General features: G+C 41.5%; 1 protein-coding gene across 11 annotated transcripts in view; it reads right to left on the bottom strand.

The window, feature by feature from the left end:
* The window catches only part of TRIM9 (tripartite motif containing 9), a 115337-nt gene extending 101480 nt beyond the window's left edge, over nt 1-13857 (bottom strand). For 10 of the 11 annotated variants that reach the window (XM_032134865.2, XM_032134866.2, XM_032134867.2 and 7 more), the window contains exon 1: nt 12867-13855. In XM_032134865.2, coding sequence (XP_031990756.1) covers nt 12867-13688 — 822 coding nt within the window. In that variant the 5' untranslated portion in view covers nt 13689-13855. Of the gene's footprint in view, nt 1-12866 lie in introns of all 11 variants that reach the window. The other variant, XM_058429788.1, reaches the window with a different exon arrangement.
* Nucleotides 13858-17291: the final 3434 nt, after the last annotated feature.

The raw sequence follows: 17291 nt of genomic DNA, 5'->3' as shown, positions 1-17291 counted from the left end.
TAAATAGACATTTGTATTAAAAAAGACATAAAATAGCCAATAAGCACATGAAAAGATTCTCAACATCACTAGTCATTAGGGAAATGCAAATCAAAACTACAAGACTTCACCCCACATCCACTAGAAAGACTATAATAAAAAGGACAGACAATTACAAGTGTTAGTGGGGATGTGGAGAAATTGGAACACTCATACACTGCTGGTGGGAATGTAAGATGGTATAGCTTCTTTGGAAAACAGCTGGGCAGTTCCTTGAAATTTTAAACATGGAGTTAGCATATGACTCAACAATTCCACTCCTAGGTATGTACTTCAGTGACTCCAATTTACTGACACCAGTAGGCGTCCTGCAATTCAATCCTATTCTGACACAAACTACCAGAGTTAGACTCCACAGCTTTAAAGGATCAGTCCCACAGGATTGCCCTCACTTCAGATTCCAGTTGCCTACCTGAACTTCTTTCTGACTTGATTGCAACCTTGGATCATCCCCTTCTCAGGTTTGATAATTCACTAGAATGACTCACAGAACTCAGGAGAACACTTTACTTATATTTACTGGTTTATTATAAAGGATACAATCAGGAACAGCCAAATGGCAGAGACGCATAGAGTAAGGTACTGGGGGGAGGGTGGCGCTTCCACACCCTCTCTGTGTGCCACTCTCCTAGCACCTCCACGTGTTCTCTAACCTGGAAACTTTCCAAATCTTGTTGTTTAAGAGTTTTTATAGAACTCAATCGCCAGCCACCCTCCCTGCCCTGGAGGTCAGAGGTCAGTGGGTGGCGCTGAAAGTCCCCACCCCTAGAGCTCACATTTGGTCTTTCCAGTGACCAAAAGATTCTCAACATCACTAGTCATTAGAGAAATGCAAGAGTTCACATTTGGACTTCCCGGTGACCAGCCCCCACCCTGAAGCGACCTGGGGGCCCACCCTGAGTCACCTCTGGTCAAAAGACACTTCTAACTCAGGAAATCCCAAGGGTTTTAGGAGCTCTGAGCCAGGAACCATGGACAAAGACCAAATATATTTTTTACTATATCACGATACTCAAGGTAATTGAAAACATGTCCACATAAAAACCTGTACATGAATGTTCATAGCAGCATTATTAGTAATAGCCAAAAAGTGGAAGTAACCCAAATGTCCATCAACTGACAAATGGATAAACAAAATGTGCTATATCCAATACAATAGGATATTATTACAGGATAATTAGTCATCAAAAAGAATGATGTACTGAGGCATGCTACAAGGTGGATGAACTTTAAAAACATTACGCGAAGTAAAAGAAGACAGATGCAAAAGGCCACATATTTTATGATTCCATTTATATGAAATATCCTGATTACACAAATCCACAGAGTCAGAAAGTACATTAGTGGTTGCCAGGAGTTGTGGGGGTTGAGTTGTGGCTTAATAGTTGAGGTTTCTTTTTGGGATGATAAAAATATTCTGGAATTAGATTCTGTGCTGGTTGCACAAATCTGTGAATGAATCTAATTAAAACTATTGAATTACACACTTTAAAAAGGTAAATTTTATGGTAGGTGAGTTACATCTCAAAAAAGAAAAAGTGACTTGCTGTCCCCATATAAGAGCAAGCCACCTCAACTTTGTTAGGTGGAGTGTGTCCAAAGCTACATGTAGGATCTCTTCTGTGCAGTGATGGTGGGTATAGTGGTAAGGCACAGAATATGGAGTCTGGCTCTTTAAGGGGAAAGCTTGGTCTTGGCACTTGTGAACAGTGACTTTGGGTTTCTTGGTTTCTTAGTCTCAGTTTCCTCATCTGTAAAATGAGAATAGTAATGGTTTTTGCCTCATGGAGTTGTGGGAATTCCCTCAGTTAACACATAGAAATTAGTTAGATCAGTGCCTAGACCACTGTGTACTTGGAATATAACAGATTCCTACATCTTGCTTCCTTTCATAGACTAGAACTCGATACTTTTCTTCATGAAGTGAATCTTTGTCTAGTTTTCTAATACCTACATTTTGAAACATGTGTGGGGTTTAAGTAGTTTATTTGAAATCCTTAGTTTTTTAAATTAATTAATTAATTAATTAATTTAGAGACAGGGTCTCACTTTGTCACCCAGGCTGCAGTGCATTGGTGTAATCATGGCTCACTGTAATCTCGAACTCCTGGGCTCAAGTGATCCTCCTGCCTCAGGAGGATCCTCAGTAGCTTGGACTACAGAAATGTGCCACCATGCCCAGCTAATTAAAAAAAAATTTTTTTTAGAGACCAGGTCTCAGTATGTTGCCCAGGCTGATTTCAAACTCCTTCCGCCTCGGCCTCCAAAAGCACTGCGATTACAGGTATGAGGTACCACGCGCAGCAGAGATCCGTAGTTTTAAAATACTTTGCAGCAACATTCTTCACACGTCTGTGGAATTAAGATGCTTGCATTCATTGATTCCTATTCCAAAAGTAAGAGAAGGAAATCTTGGAGTTACAAAATGGAGAGAGATGATGAATTCAGATCTGGGCATCCTGAATGTGAGGGACTTGAGATACATATCCAAGTGGAGACGCCAGCGAGTTTTAGGGTTCAATGCAAAATGTTTGATTAATGGCTATGACCTCAATAACAAAAAATGTGAACTTCTGACATTTTGAAATACATTTTAACCAAAATAGTATTTAGTGTGGTACAATGGACTTGAGAGTTAAACAAGGTTCAAGCCCTGCCTTTGTCAAGCTATATGATTCTAGGTCATCACTCAACTGCTTGAAAATAATAATAGCAATCTCAAAATGTTGTGTTAATGTCACATCAAATAATGAATGGCAACTAAACAAGAATTGAGGATATTCTAAATACTAGAAGCATTCATTTTCTTTATAGCTTGATAGTATTTAAAAATATATGAGAAATATTTATGTACTGATTTGACAATTAATACCAACAGTTTTAGTAAGAATCTTTATACCTAAATAACAAGAGCTTACTATCAATTCAAACTTTTCCACACTTTTTTTTTTATATTTAGTGACCGGAGCAACCAGAAATCCATGTCCTAGTTCAGGTGTAAATATGCCATTTTTGAACCCTTGTTTATCGAGCTTGGTGAGGCCAGCTTGGAAATTCAGTGTTCACACAAGTTTCTACATTTCATATTTCTTGATCCTTACAGTAAAAAGCGGAGAAAATTCTATTTAATACTGAATAATGTTTTAGTTCCATCAATGATAGATTCACTTCCATAATGGCAGAAGGTAGCCAGATGACACAAGGTAGTGTGTAAACATCATTCAGCTTCATACTGCATTGATTATGTGCCGAAAGCTGTTTATCATATTTCCTTGCTAAGTCTTGGCTAGATGACTGATGGTCAATAAAATCAATAATAACTGTTAAAAGCACCATAGATTTATCTGTGCCATGTTAGACTTACTAGATTGGATGAATGTCCAGTTTTACATTTGATTTTATGTGACTAATGCTCTTGGGATAACATTATTCCAAGATAATGGGACAGCATAAGTGACACCATTTTATTAGTTTTATGAATTGATGCACTTCATGATTGCACAAATATCAGCAGTGCTAGGTAATGGACAATACATATCTGTAGTAAAATCAGCTGTTGATTTTTGCACTGATGAAAGAAACTAAAGTACAGACAATCAAAAGAGGTAGATTATGTCATAGAGTCATTTGGCTTTGGATGAGCTGGGCTTACAGTTGAGCCTGTGTATATTTGACCATCCAAGATTTTGCCCTCTACAAAATCACAAAGCCTGTTATAAAGACCTGCTCTAGACAGAAAGTGTTTAATTCCCCATATTGCCATTTACCCCTCTCTGCAACCTGCTTTGTTCAGAGACTAATAATGCCTTAGACTGATAGACAGTGCAGGCCAGAACAGTGTTATTCTCTCAGGCTCTCCTGGAGCATGGGAGTGAGTGATGAATATTTGGTGCCACACAGTTACTTCTTAACGTGCAGGCTGCAAGCAAAGTAAGAGTAAGAGGAGATGAGCAAAAACCTCAATAAAGCTGAACTGATGCTACTTGGCTAGAAAGTCAGTGTCACATGAATAAATCAGCAGTGGATGAGAATTAACCATTTACGTGTACTCCTGACAGAAGGTGGCTATTCCCGCACCAAAGAACAATGTTTAGCATTCTATTTCCAAAGCCATCTCTTTAAAAGGAACAGTTTCTTCTTTGATCGGAACTGTTAGTATAAAACACGCAGTTCTGCTTCTGTGCAAGGCTTATGAAAAACAGTTTTATTTGGCAGTGTTTAAATCCATTCTTAAACGATACCCTCCTTGGTTCACATATTCCTTTTTATATGGTGAAAGGTGGATCAGCTTTCTATTCTGAACTGGAATATGCATATTTTCTTTTAACCACATAGGCAAAAGGTACAAGAAAAACTGAAAATAAACAGATACTTGCTTACAGATTTAAACATATTTTGTGTTTTCAAAAATGGACTTATAAATGTTTAGATCTGCAGAAATAAAGCTACTTAAAATGCCTATGGATTTTTATTTTTAAAATCTACTTATTAGCTTCTAGTTTTTGTCTGTAATTATTAAAATCTACTTATTAGTTTATGGTTTTTATGTCTGTAAATTTTGAGATGCACTATTTTGTTAGAAGAGAGACAATGCTCCATGGTTGAGCTGGTAGAATCTTACTGCCTATTTGTTACTTAGTTCTGACAGAGAGGCAGGATGAACTCCCTACAAGGTAATTGGGCCTGTACCTCCGATGATCTGGTCTGTGGAATATTCAACATACTTGTCACCTCTTTCCTCCTGCACCATAATTTCTTTTCTAAATTTATTTTGTCACAAGGAATCTTAGGAGAAAAATGACACAATTTCTCAGTAACTTACATACACGAGAACTAAAGGAGTCCAGCTATTTGTTATGTCATTGAAGTTTGTAAGTTCATAAAACTGTGCTTTAGAGGTATACTTGCTGGGCTTATCACAAAGTAGAACAGAACAGCAGTTAAACATGTGAGCTGTAGGGTCAGACAGCCAGGATTCAAACTCTGACCCTCCCAATTACAACGGGTGTGACTTCATAATCTTCCTGTGTCCCAGTTTTCTCACAGGAAGATGTGTGGATTATGAAGATTAAATGAGAAAATGCTGTAAAAATCTTAGAGCAGTGCCTGCATGTAGTAAGTGCCCAGTACATTTTAGCAAAAAGTATAAAATACAGGCTTTCAAATTTAATGATTACTGTCAGGCTAATTTGAGAAATTTAAAATACCGGGTTATATTGCTAGTTATTAGTCTTCCTCTACTGATTATTTTCTTCATTGAACCAGCCTTTATCTAACTTCTACTAAGTACAGAAACAGAGTAAAAGAAGATAGATAAGAAACAGTCTATGGCATTGAGTTATTAGGGTTAAGTGGAAGATTTATCACAGAAGCAGTTATAATACAGTGAGAGGATGCTGAGGGTTGGAACACAGATATGGACGCTATGGAGGAGGGTGAGGTGAACAGGTGACAGGGCTGGGAAGAGAGTCTGGGACCAAACTGTGAAGAGGAAGGGGATTGAGATGACCAGATCTGTTTCAGACAATCAGATACAAGCAGGAATTGAAACCACAGAGTGGATGAGTTTCTTGAGACAGGCGTGTTGAGGAGGGGGGAAAAGTAAATGATGTTTATTTATTCATGACTAGACACTCAAAAAAAGTTTTCTTGCTTTTTCAGCTTAAAATGAATCAGTCAAAATGAAGAAAACTCCCTCTCTACAGTTATTTAATAAAAAAGTGTCTGCAATTAAACACAGCTGGGGTGGGGGGAGGTGGCAGGCACTGCTGGTGCAGGTGTAATTCTGGTAGGTGGGGTAGCAGCATCAGGTTCCCGGTTGGCAGGCTGGTCTGGTCCACAGCTGTGGAGGCTGACTCATCTCAACTGGGTGTGGCCAGGTTAGTTGGTCTGGTGATCTGAAGGTTTGAGGGCAAGCCTAGTGGACAGGAAGGGAGGGGCTCTATGGAGAAGGTCAGAGGGTGTCAAGGAGAAGATAGCTAAGCAGGCAGATGGGATTGTGACTAGACCCATGGCCAACATGCTGCACTTTAGGCCTGGATAGTTTAAAAAGAAGGCAAAACCAGGGCCAAACAAAAGTGAAATGATGTCATGATGATTTCCCTGACACAGATGCAGTTAGAAAAAAGAAAACCTGCTGTTAAATATATTTTGCTTAGGTTTTCTCGGGTAATCTCACTTGGAGGTAGGTCTCAGTTTAGGATAGGGGCCCAGTTTAGGGTTGTGAGAACACCCCAGGGGAAGGATTTTGGCTTTGAGATGTCCTTTGGGCTGAATTAGATATGCTGCTTAACAAAGCCTAGATGGTCTCTGATAGTGTAGGTACACTGTGGTGGCCATTTTATAGATAACTCTTGTTCTAAGGTTAAAAATTGATCCCAAATGTCAGTATAAAAATATTAGCAAAACCTGGAATGTATTAAACAAGCATTTACCTTCATAAGTTGTTATGCTATGTTGTCCCCAGAGCAATATTAAAGTTTTAAGCTTTTAAGATTGTCTTTTTCTGCTTATCAAAAGTATCTTTAAAACAATCTATTTTTCTCTACCACAGATTAATGAAGAACTCAATTAGACCAGTCATTTGGTATCATGTATACAAAACCTAAAAGTAGTCTAAAGTAGAATGAAGTGGTTTTTTACATTATATTACATTAATATTCCTTATGCCTAAAATCATTTTTTGAGTTATTTACAATAGAAAGGGGGACAACATGTATTCCAGTCCATACATATAAATACTACAAAACTTATGTTAATTATTTTTACCTCTTTGACTTTTAATGTTTAAAAAATAAAATAAATTTAACTTTTAACATTTGCTTTAAGAATTAATGCAAGATTTAAGATTTAAGGATAGGTTTGCTGCAGACATAGTTTTAGGTATTCTAATCTACATAGACAAGAAATGAATAACAATTACTTACTAACTTATTCACTAATAACTGCCTGAACTAGTGTTCTCCAAACTTGTGTGGCACTCTAACAGAGTTTCCAAAGTTGGATAAATTTGGAAAATGCTACATTGAATCAAGCGGCTTTGTTTGCTGCAGGATGTGTATATATAGGCGTATTGATACAATATACAATGTGAACTACCCGCAGTCTGTTCAGAATGGAGAGTCTCAAACTTATTTAACTATGGAAAATTTGTGAAAGCAGAGTTTGAGAAATGCTGACCTAGAGTATAGATAAAACAAAAAGAATTGTGGAGTGCTCATATATATCTTCAGAGGTTTTCTTGCCTTTGAAAACAAACAAATCAATTATTGGCAGAAGTTTGATTTCAGAACCTCCCTGTCTGGCCTAATGTTCTTAAAAGTGTCATCACTACATACATGGAGTAATTTCGAGTTGGTTAAAAAAAAAAAATTCTCTTCGGCCTCTTTGTGAACAACCTCACAATAAAAATTGCTGAAGAAAACAACCAAAAGGCTAATAAAAGCTACCCAGTGGTGAATGGGTAGATAGCATTGAATATGATATGATTTCTGCTTCATTGAGTCAAAATCTGCCCCTCTATTTGTATTTATGGCATCAGAATGCAGCCTTCTAAGCATAATATTCTAAAGACAATATCTAGGATGAATAAAAAGTAGAATCTTCAAATAAAGTATTTACATGTGTTAATTCATATGCTTTTATAAGTCAGGTCTTCTTGGTTGCAAGTGGCAGGAAACCAACACAAACAAGCTAAAGCAAAAAAAAAAAAAAAAAAAAGACTCTCAGTGGACACTGACATGAATAAGTAAGAAATGAGATGCTGTTATAATTCACTGAGATTCGAAGATTTATTCTGGAGCATAGTCTAACCTGACTGATACATAGAGTGAACTTAGTTTCTAGCTTTATTGTTCCATTCTTCTTGTGAGTTGATTTTATTTCACTTTCCATGAAATCCTCTGAGATCACCTAAGTGGGTTTCTGATCCTTTCAATGAATAATCCCTGATAAAACTGATAAACAAATGATATTTATTTATAACTGTTTGGTTCTTAAACATTTATCTTGTAATAGGTTCTTCTATCCTTCTGTATGCCAAAGTTAAGTTGTATGCGTATATACACTTTGAAAAGTCCATTAACTTGTTTAGGTGAGGAAAGTGCAATTTATTACACTGATGGTAAGGACAAATGTTCCCTGTACATTATTCTCATTACACAAGAACAGATGGCTGTGATAATTGTCTCTTACTTTATGCAAACTGTGATTTGACCTGAAACTCCAATTAATAGCATCTTTTCATGGCATATACAGGAGAAACAATTTCTGCTACTCTAAACTGGTAACAATATCTTTATTGGAGAATCTGAAAAAAACTGAGCCTTATCAGCTATTTTAGCTTTCTTACAGAAAAACAGAATACTTTTGTTTAATATATAAATCTTTGTGTAGTATTCTTATTTCTTGAGCTTAATTCAACTGAATATTCTCTCTGGACCCATGAGGAAGAGGCTCACTCTTTTAGGCCACCTTTCAGAGCAGCTTTGGACTGTACCCTATGCTCTGAAAAGGATCCAGAAAAGTACCCCAAGTTGGGGGATGAGATTTTTACGCAGTAATTGTTGACTGGTGAGACACTGACTTCTGTTTTACATGAATAGTTTATGGTTGTGTTGAACTGAAATTAGTAAATTATAAACATGTAGGTTACCTTATCAAAATCCTTTCACAAATGTAGTTTTAACTCCTTTACATCTTTGTAGGTGGGAAGTACAGACAGGTGATGATACTTGCAAAAAGTTTCCTGCAAGTAAGTGGCAGCATCGGTTCTATAACCTGGATCTCCTGTTATCTAGTTCTTTCCATTATGCCTGGGTACAAAGAGGAATAACTGTCTTCTCTGTAACATTTTCCTTAATATCTGTAAAAATGTTTACATGGCACACAGAATGTTCTAATTGTACTAGAAGTAAATCAAAAGAAATGTAAAAACACGAACATATGCTGTCTGTTACATTTACCACAGGAATATATAGACTATATTGTGTTTACTGCTGACATATAGTTAACTGAATATCATTTCAGTGGCATTATATAACACATTTTGCTACATAAATATTTAATGAGATGCCACCATAAAGCTAAGTAGATATTTTTTTCCAGATATTTTAGAATTGAAGGCATATTAACTGACAGTTTATTTAAAAATATTGTTTAAATTGCAAATTTTCATTTATAAAAACAAAGGTAAGAGAAAAATAACATTTGAGACAAGATTAAGAATGAATAGTGCTTAGAATAGAAAGGAAAAGAAAATCTTTGCTCAGTAACATGAACACAAAATAATTGTTATAAATATATTACTGATTCAGTGACTTCTTTTTTTTTATTTTGAGACAGTCTCGCTCTGTCAGCCAGGCTACAGTGCAGTGGTGAGATCTCAGCTCACTGCAATCTCTGCCTCCCAGGTTCAAGCGATTCTCCTGCCTCAGCCACTCAAGTAGCTGGGACTACAGGCATGTGCCACCACGCCAAGCTAATTTTTGTATTTTCAGTAGAAATGGAGTCTCAACATGCTGGTCAGGCTGGTCTTAAACTCCTGGCCTCAAGAGATCTGTCTGCCTCAGCCTCCCAAAGTGCTGGGATTACAGGCGTAATCCACTGCGCCCAGCCCTGATTCAGTGATTATTGAAACACTAGGAATTCAAGGATAATATCAGGATTTAGGAATGTGAACCACTTAAAATCACAAAGTAATAGCAGTGGTTTCTATTGCCCATTTTAAATTATCTACAAAATCACTTTTTTGGTATTATAATTCTTTTAACAAGTTAAGTTGAATAACAGAATATAGTAAGTACTGGTACTAAATAAAAACTGCTTAAATATTTAACTTATAAGACCAGTATTATTATTCTTATTCATGTGTTATTATTTTTCATGGAGTTTTGAAGGCCAAAAATATCTGAAAAACATTTTAATCTGGCCAGTTGAAAACTAGTGAATTTCAACCAGATGTTTTTAATACCACTTTAAAAATAAACTTCAGCCATTTTGTTATACCTTGAGTGTGTAAGATGATGATTTATGCCTGTGGGAAATACTTATCTACAGGACTTGCTTTATCAGTAGAAATGACTAATATGATAGAATATGAATGAAAACTTTTCAGGTCTAGTAATAACCTGTGTTGATAACTAACTGCCCAATTTTGGAGACCTAGTTAGTATAATTCTTTGCTGTCCTATTTTTGCAGGGCATAGAAATTCTGGCCCATGAGCTTTTGTGGAGATAGAAGTACCATTAACTAAAACATAAACTATATGAGAAAACTGGCTGCTAACACATTAACTTCCTTATTAAGTAAATAAGGTGGGGGAGTAATGTTTGTTGTTCATCTAACAGATGACAAGTGAATATTAAAATCTGTCATCCTTCTGTCTTATTTTTTTCTTGGCAGTTTAGTAATCCTCATATTGACTGAAAAAAAATTATGTGTACTTACTGTTTTGGAAAAAATGTGCAAAAGATCAGAGAATAAATGGTCTTCTAGCCTACTTATGTCATGTTTCAAGGGTTTTAACATTATTTTTTGGCAGGTAGATATCTAAATTTCAACCCAGGCAGCACCAGTGTCTGTCTACTCATAATTTCTATTGACAATAAAACAAATGATTTAACATTTCAAATTGACAAGGGGCTTGACAGAGATTTAAAGGTTTCTTTTGGTCTTAATATATCAAGGATAGGCTCGTCATAAAAAAAAATAATGTTGTGGTTTACCCATCCTAATTAGCTTGTGGCTCTAAATTCTTTTTCCTGACAGAGTGATTAATTTTTTAGCTCCAAGGATACTTTGTAGGGCAATTCAACATGGACTATAATTAGCAGTTTAAAAGTGAAATCAAAATATGAATAAAAAACTAGCTGTGAACTCAAGTTTTGAAAACTTTCAAAATTAAATGTCATTTTCAAAAATTTAAATTCAACTGTCCTGAAAACAGTGGTGTGTGCCCAGTTAGGCTTCAATTTTTGCTAAATGAAATCTCCATCAGTACTAATATGCTTTAACAGGTTATATGTGAGAATAGAATGACTGTAAACGTGGATCACATTCAACTGGGCTAAGGAGTTGAGAAATCTTTCACTGATTGTTGAAAATTAATGACATTTTTTTCTTGCTGTAAACAAAATATCGATGTTCCAGCCTTAACTCCACGGTTGGCCACTTGCAAAAGCTACCCTTTCTAGTCTCCAAGGAATTCTGGGAGACGCTGAGCGAGGCCACGGCTGAGGCCTGGACACCATCTTCACTGCTCTATCTCGTCCTTGGGTATGCAACGCAGTGATGTAAAGAAAAGCTCCTTCCAATCATCCTGAATCCCTGCCCTGCACTCCACAGCCCCAACTAAATGGATCATTTAAAACATGAAAAGCAAATTCATGCACATCTCTTCAAGAGTTGTTCCCTTCCTTCTAAGCAGTGTGGGCATATTATAAGGATCTTCTTCCTCATGAGGCTTATTTCGTTTATGTCTGTGTGTGTACAGGGAGCAATAGATAAATACAAAAAATAACATAATTAAAATATATAGCATGCCACACAGGGATAAATACTACTGAGGAAAATAAAGCTGAGAGGGAACTAGAGGGTGTCTGGGTGGGTGGCGCTGCAAAGATGATACCTGAGCAAACAGCTGAAGGATGCAGGTAAGGGACCCGTTCGGATCTCAGGTAACTGGGGAAGAGAGCTTCAGGCTGAATGAACACCAAATGCAAAGGCCCTGGGGTGGGGAGGTGCCTGGCATCCCTTGAGGAACAGCAAGAGGCAGTGTGGCTGGAGCAGAGGGAGTAAGTGGGAGGCAATGAGGTCGAGGGGGCCAGAATGGAAGGGGTCATGTAGGACAGGCTGAGAAGCGTGGGAAAAATTGGAAGGTTTTGAGCTGAGAAGTGGCACGACATAACATGTTGCTAAAGCCTCTTCGTGTCTAGCCATGATGGAAATATCATCAAAAGAGACTGGAAAGATAAATCTGGTAACAGGTGTCCCAAAGTTTGCACATATTACTACTGAAAGAGGAAAGGGCTTGAATTCTGGAGAAGCGGGTGTGTGTATAGTTGGGAGAAGAAGGTTTCCGTAGGAGATGCACCTGTCTGGCTTCCAGGCCGCGACCGCGCAAACTCCGGTCCTGACACTCTAGTCTCAGGTCCCAACTCCGGAAGGGTTCGGGCCCAAGCCTGCACGTCGCGTTGCCATGGCGACCGCTGGCTGCCCTCTCCGCTCTGTCTTTTGAGCACGTGGCACCAGGACCCCGAGTTCTCTCCAGCTCTAGAGCCAGGTCTGGCCCAGAGCCGGGCTCATCAGTATTCCGCCCGCGGCGTCTCCCCGACCCTCCGCCGTGCCTCACCAGGTCCGCCTATCCAGCGGTGACAGACTCCTGCCGTACGCGCGACCCCACCGCCCCCATCCCAGTCCCTCCCCGGGGGTTCGCAGCCCGCCCTGCCTCGAGCGTGCCTAGCGGCCCTGGGCACTGGCGCGGCTCTACCCAGCTACGCAGTGCTTTCCCCCACACTGGCCGCGGCCACGGGCTGCAGACCCGCCGCGGAGAGGCGGCGCCCTGAGTCCCGCTCGCAGGCAGCGCGCCTCGAGAGACCCGCTCTAAGGCATCCCCGCAACAACTCTGTGGGGGCATTCAACTACCCCGTGCGCCGGTTAAGATTCCCCCATGCCTCCTGCAATGCACCAGACCGGGGAGGTAAACATCGAAGGCACCTGCATTGCGCCCCCACTGGGATGCGCTGTGCGCGAGAGACGGGGACCGTCTGCTGCAAAACTGGATGATCGGAGACGCAGAGAGTTAGGAGTGGGTTTTCTTAGGACTCACCTTATGTAGTTTCCACATGGCCCCCAGAGCCTTGACTTCGTGGCTGGAGTGTTTGCCCTCCTCCAAGCACTGGTAGCACACGGGCATCTTGCATTGCACGCAGTACATGCTGTGGTTCTCCAGCTCGTGGTCTGTGCAGGTGGAGACCTTGCGTGGGCTCAGCCTCCGGCTCACACGACCCTGGGCCGGGGGCACCAGGCGGTGCTTGGCTAGGGGCCCCCGGGGCGGGTGGCAGCGCAGGCGGCACGGATCGCAGTAGAAGACATCGCACTGTTCGCACATGACGGTGGCTTCCTTGGGCGCCTTCTCGCAGAGCTGGCACTTGAGGGCCGCGGCTTTGCTCTGCTGGTAGCGGTCAATTACCCCTTCCAGTACGCGATTCTTGGGGAAGCCGCGGAGCCCCCGGTCATCCAGGATGAGGCTGCGGTGACACTGGGGGCAGGTGATACAGGAGTTGCGGGGCACCGGGGCCAGGGCCGGTGACAGGTGGGTGGCCGGTGGCGGCATAGCCGGGGGAAACACGCGGACGCCGTTGGGGGACTTCTGGCACGGGGTAGTGGGGGCGCTGGCGAATCCCCCGTAGGAGCCATAGCCGCTGTCCGCCTCGCTGTAGAGGCTCATCTTGTCCAGGTCCAGATAGTCATAGTCGGAGACCCCGGAGCCCGAGGCCCGACGGCTCTGGGGGGACTCAGACTCTGGGGTCTGCACCAGGATGTTGCGGGCGCACGCCTGACACAAATTGTGAGAGCAGGGCAGGATGATGGGCTCCCGATAGAAGGAGCCGCACACGGGGCATTTCAACTCCTCTTCCATCTCCTCCATGGGGACCGGTCTGGGAGGAGGCAGCGACGGCTGCAGCGGGTGCCTGAGCTGGCGAGGTGGCCGACGGGCCCGTCTTGCCCAGCACCCTGGCCAACGGCGGCGGCTGTGGTGGTGGTGCCTTCCCGCGCAGTACTGGCGCGGACACCCGGAGAGGCGCTAGCTCTGTGAGCCGCAGCCGCGTAGCCGCCGCGCCGCGCGCCAGCCCGGACCGCCCCCTTCTGCCCTCCTAGTCCCGCCCCGGCCCATGAGCAGCGGCCCATTGGGCGGGGGGCAAGAGATCGAAGCTCTCATTGGCCACCAGACCTATCCGTCTCCTCGTCTCCGCAGGCCACAGGGGGTTCGGTAGCGTCTGAGGATAGGGGAGACTTCGCTCGCGGCTGCATGATCTCTGGAGGGGGCCGGCGTGCGGAGGCTAGGGGACCGGGAAGGAGGAATTAGGTGGGATGACTCATCCTCGCCCCGCTTCCTTCCGACCTCCGGTGCAGTCTCCCAGGAGCTGGGGGCGTGAGAAACCCCTCCCCGCAGCGAGTGGGCTGGCGGAGGGGGCTGGGGCTTCTCGCCAGCGTTTGCGTTTGGCTCCCAGCTCTGAGCTCCGCGCCCACCTACTGCGGGCGAGTGCTGCGCAGCACGGAGGACGCCCCTTCTCTTCCGCTGCTGGCAGCCTTCGCAGGCGCCTCACCCGGGCCTAGGCTTCTGCACGGCAGTGGGGCTTTTCTCTTTCTCCGTGAATCCGGTGACGCCGGGCCCTGGAGCTCCCCCATCCCGGGAGTCTGACGGCGCTGGCGCAAGCCTGGCCACACTCTTGGCTTCTTTCATCCTGCGTCCTTCGTTTCCTAAAGAGCATGTATAAAGTCGATTTCCTAGTGTCGCCATGAGATTCAACTGGGTAACCGATGGAAATGGTCAGCATTAGTCAGAATCTATGACTAATCGTTTCATGCTTTAAATTATAGCTCGACCCAGAGGTCTCAGTGCCGTGGTGTGAACGTGCTTCCTTCCACGGATCCTTCTTCCTCCTCCCGACCTTCCAAAGCACCTGGCTGAGCTTTCTCGAGGCCTGCAGGGCCTTTGGTTCGGTTGAGGCAAGAATAGTTTGTCTATTTTTGAGTGCCCGTAGTTTAGTAAAGCTCTGTAAATGAACCACTGTGTGACTGCGGAGTCTCAATGTTTGACTCCAAACAGCATTATTCAACCCCACGTGCCCTGGGCATCTGCCATAGCTTACAGCATGGTGTGCCTTTCTGTTTCCTCCAACGAGGGGCATGGTGAGGTGGTGGTTCTAGTGTTAGTCCCTGTAAAAGGAGGTAGGGAGGGAGGGAAGAAAGGAAAGAGGGAGAGAGGGAGGAAGGAAGAGGGGGGAAAACGGAAAGGCGGAAGGAAGGGAAGAAAGGGAGGGAGGAAGAAAAGGAAAGGAAAATCTTTGAGTCAAGTGACATTCTGAGGTAGTAACATTTGAAATAGTACATAGCTGGCTTTTGCTGAATGATTCATGAAGTAAAGGACAAAAACTTTTTGCAAGTTCTAGAAATGTTCCAATTTTCCACCTTCCAGACAGGAGATAACTTGATTATATGCAGCTATGTTGGTGATTTAAAAGTACTTTATTGTCCAGAAAAAAATGGACATTTTATAACACTGCCCTTGTAGAAATTGTCCAATAAACTAGGTTATCTTTTCAACATCTTTAGTTGCAATGAGAACAGTAGTTGATCACTGTGTGGGGGAATAAAGTCCCCATTGTTATTTAAAGACATGTTAATCATAAATGTGACGTGATTTATTTTTAAGCTGGCTTTCAACTAGTTGAGACCAGAGCATCCAAACGTATATGCACTCTGTTTACAGACATAGATAAAATTTCTTCAGGTATGGTTGGGACATTAGCTGCACTTGCAGGATACACTTAATTTATAGGTCCCAAGAGAAATTACTTATAATTATATTTAATATAGTATTAATTGAATTGTAATGAAAGTTAATTATTGAGCAAATATTAGAAAGGAGTGTCCTTTTATGGCTTTTGTATGCATTTGACACAAGTCACAATATCTTGGACCAGCAAGGTGAGCAGCTGTTACACTTTGTATGAATTTGAACTCTGCTTATGATAGTATATCATCTAAGAGATCTTATTAGCAGAAAGTTTATGCTTAGTTCAAAGTAAAGAATCTTAGAGGATGTCTCATGGTGTAATACAGTGTTGAGTTCGCAAAAAGAACAACACAGATTTATAATATAGTCAATATAGAAAGATTTGGTCTATTATGAAGTCACTTGAGATGATTTCATTGTTAGATCTGTTTGTTTAGGAATTAGCTAAATCAGTCAATCCTAGGAGAGCTCTTAAAATGACTCATTTGTTGAGAGTTCACCCTGTTCCAAACAGGAGATTTATTTATTTGTATACATTACTTGGTTAAATCCCTATAATTACAAGAAGATGTAGGCACAAATATTCCCATTTTACAGATAAATAAACTGAGGATAAGCAAAGACACTTAAGTACTCAAGGTCAAATATGGTGAGGCTCGGATTGGAACCCAGGCACATATAAGTTTGTTCATTCATTCATTCATTCATTCAGCAAGTGCTGAGTTCTACTCTCTTCAAGCTCTGAATGTGGTAAGTACCCCGAATGTTCTTTGTTAACTTCTATGATATTCTGCTCACCTTCCCTGAAAGTTTACTTGTATTTTTTCCTTTTTTTTTTTGAGACTGGAGTCTTGCTGTGTTCCCCAGGCTGGAGTGCAGTGGCACAATCTCGGCCCACTGCAACCTCCACCTCCCAGGTTTAAGCGTTTCTCGTGCCTCAGCCTCCTGAGTAGCTGGGACTATAGGTGTGCACCACCATGCCTGGCTAATTTTTACATTTTTTTAGTAGAGACAGGGTTTCACTATTTTGGCCAGACTGGTCTCAAACTCCTGACCTCAAGTGATCCACCTGCCTCAGTCTCCCGAAGTGCTGGGATTACACGTGTGAGCCACCGCGCGCAGCCAAAAGTTTACTATTTTTCTTGAATTCATTTCTTTAAAATATTTTTGAAGGCCTTTGAAGATTTTCCCCTCATGTTGCACTGTTTGGCCATAATGTGCTTTATAACCCCTGAATGACTTATGTTTAAAAGGGAATAAAAATTGAAATGTAATTGATAATATTATAGAAATATTATACTATTGAGGGAATATCTTCTGTCTTCCAGCTGGTGATGAGTCCATGCCCTGAAGCACAAGGATTGATAGCCCTGTAATTTCATCATTCCTGGATGACTGCAGATGTTCTCTTTTGTGTAAAGTGCCTAATTATCCTCTGAAACTTACTATTCACACAAATTATGTTCTTTAGCAATGAGAGCAATTACATTTAAAATGCAATAACAGCTTTTGCATTTTTAAAGAAAGATAAATGTTTTTCAATGAAAAATTGAGTTGCTTTCCCATTTGCTTTTGACTACAATGCTTGATTATTAACAAAACAGTCTCTGTGAGTCTAAAGAATGAACACAGAGAAGAAAGGTTTTTCTTTCCACATTCTCTCCTAGAGCAGTCTATCCTTAGTTGTGTGTGTGTGTGGGGAAATCAGTGAAAGGAGCTGATCTTAGGCGC

This window comes from Hylobates moloch, unplaced genomic scaffold (assembly GCF_009828535.3).
Source record: "Hylobates moloch isolate HMO894 unplaced genomic scaffold, HMol_V3 SCAFFOLD_16, whole genome shotgun sequence".
Taxonomy (NCBI): domain Eukaryota; kingdom Metazoa; phylum Chordata; class Mammalia; order Primates; family Hylobatidae; genus Hylobates; species Hylobates moloch.
This window is presented reverse-complemented; position numbering and strand designations above follow the sequence as displayed.